The sequence below is a fragment of the Priapulus caudatus genome, unplaced genomic scaffold, assembly GCF_000485595.1.
Source record: "Priapulus caudatus unplaced genomic scaffold, Priapulus_caudatus-5.0.1 Scaffold1220, whole genome shotgun sequence".
Taxonomy (NCBI): Eukaryota; Metazoa; Priapulida; class Priapulimorpha; order Priapulimorphida; family Priapulidae; genus Priapulus; species Priapulus caudatus.
In genome coordinates this window covers 21,911-24,032 of record NW_014578281.1, presented here as the reverse complement: position 1 = coordinate 24,032, position 2,122 = coordinate 21,911, and the positions used below count along the sequence as shown (strand labels likewise).

Genomic DNA, 2,122 nt, shown 5'->3' with positions numbered 1-2,122 from the left:
CATCTCGCAGTGGTTTCCGACGAAGCCCTGCGGACACTCGGTGCAGATGTAGTCGCTGGGGTTGAGTGGGTCGCGCTCGCACTGCGAGCTGAAGTTGTTGTCGGGGTCGGTGAGGGGGCACGCGCACGCCTTGCAGTCGCTGGCCGTGCCTCGCTGCGGGTCGCCGTAGAAACCCATGCGGCACTGCTCACACTGCGGCCCGATCGTGTCGTGCTGGCAGCCCTGCAGCGAGCACGCGCAAAACACACACATTACAGGAGAGTGGTGGCGAGTGTGAGGGTGAGGGTGAGAGTGAGGGGGAGGCTAAGGGTGAAAGTGAGGGGGAGGGTGAGGATGAGGGTGAGGGTGAGGGTGAGTGTGAGGGTGAGGGTGAGTGTGAGGGTGAGGGTGAGTGTGAGTGTGAGTGTGAGGGTGAGGGTGAGGGTGAGGGTGAGGGTGAGGGTGAGGGTGAGGGTGAGAGTGAGGGTGAGGGTGAGTGTGAGGGTGAGTGTGAGGGTGAGGGTGAGGGTGAGTGTAAGGGTAAGGGTGAGGGTGAGGGTGAGTGTGAGGGTGAGTGTTAGGGTGTGGGTGAGTGTGAGGGTAAGTGTAAGGGTGAGGGTGAGGGTGAGGGTGAGGGTGAGGGTGACGGTGAGGGTGAGGGTGAGTGTGAGGGTGAAGGTGAGTGTAAGGGTGAGTGTGACTGTAAGAGTGAGTGTGAGGGTGAGGGTGAGGGTGAGGGTGAGGGTGAGTGTGAGGGTGAGGGTGAGGGTGAGGGTGAGGGTGAGGGTGAGGGTGAGGGTGAGGGTGAGGGTGAGTGTAAGGGTGAGGGTGAGGGTGAGTGTGAGGATGAGGGTGAGTGTGAGGGTGAGGGTGAGGACGAGGAGGGTGAGGGTGGGAGTGAGGGTGAGTGTGATGGTGAGGATGAGGGTGAGGGTGAGGGTTAGGGTGAGGTGTGATGTCAATGGTGAGAGCAAGTGTGATGGCGAAGGATGAGGAATGAGGGTGAAGGGTGAAGGAGAGGGTTAGGGTTATCAAGGTCCCACCATGTCATGCTGATAGCAAAGCAGCAAGCACATAAGCACACACATGGTACAGGGTATGGTGTGAGATGAATCTAGGGAGACAGAATTAGGGCTAATCTTAGGTTCATGGTTACGACAGTCATTACTAACACTATAAATAGCAAGTAGATTATTGCATTTGTCAGACATCTTTATTCTGCGGGGGACATATACACTCACCAAGCACTCGCCGGTGTAAGCGTCGCAGGCGTCTGCGTGGCCATGGCAACGGCAGCGCTCACACTTGCCCTCGTACAGAGTCTCGTCCACCCGTCGCCATCCGACGTCACATTGCTGTCCGCATAACAAACACATGATATAGCACAACTGTCTCTGTAGCACTACATTACACACACACTATATAACACTATAGATCTGAATGAGAATGTGGCAATTACATAAAAACGCCTTTAGCATGATATGCTGAACAGGGGTACAGATTTCTACGTATATTATACTTATGCGCGTGCGTGCGTGCGTGCGTGTGCGTTCTTGTGTGCAACAGTGTGTGCATGCGCAGGTTCATGATAATATGACGAAATTAACAACGAGAAATTCATGTGAATGAGCACGAAACTCGAAAAGCTGAAGTAAGCACAGGCCTACATTCTCATTTCTGTAAAAGTGTTGTGTATATTTGCAGAAACACTACGGGGAGTGAGGAATGATTTCATCACACACCTCGCAAGATAGGCCCGTGTAGCCATACGGACAGTCACATTGCTCCACAGTAGACAGAGTCTCAGAGCTGGAAGAATTCTCGTTAGCCACCTCCATCGACACTGACAGCAGGCTGTGATGCAACACCAAAGGAAACTATTTAAACAACGTATGAGTAACAACAGTTATCTTTGCTCTCTATTCTTCACTAGTTATTTAATTTTAAAATTTTCATATTGAATGATGTAGGTGAGTACCATCTAACTGTATCTACCATCAACTTATGTGAGTGGTATAGGAGGGAGGGGGAGTGTGGTATAGGAGGGAGATGAGGGGGAGGGGTGTGTAAGGTACAGGAGGGAGAGGAGGAGTGCGTATTGTATAGGAGGGAGGGGTGTGTGGTATAGGAGGGAGATGAGGGG

The 2,122-nt window shown here is 52.7% G+C and overlaps 1 protein-coding gene across 1 annotated transcript in view; it reads right to left on the bottom strand.

The window, feature by feature from the left end:
* LOC106815861 (laminin subunit alpha-2-like) overlaps nucleotides 1-2,122 on the bottom strand; it is a gene marked incomplete at its 5' end in the record, with an annotated part of 46,052 nt that overhangs the window by 22,482 nt on the left and 21,448 nt on the right. The window contains 3 exon segments of the mRNA XM_014820384.1: nucleotides 1-222; nucleotides 1,221-1,334; nucleotides 1,722-1,833. Coding sequence (XP_014675870.1) covers nucleotides 1-222; nucleotides 1,221-1,334; nucleotides 1,722-1,833 — 448 coding nt within the window.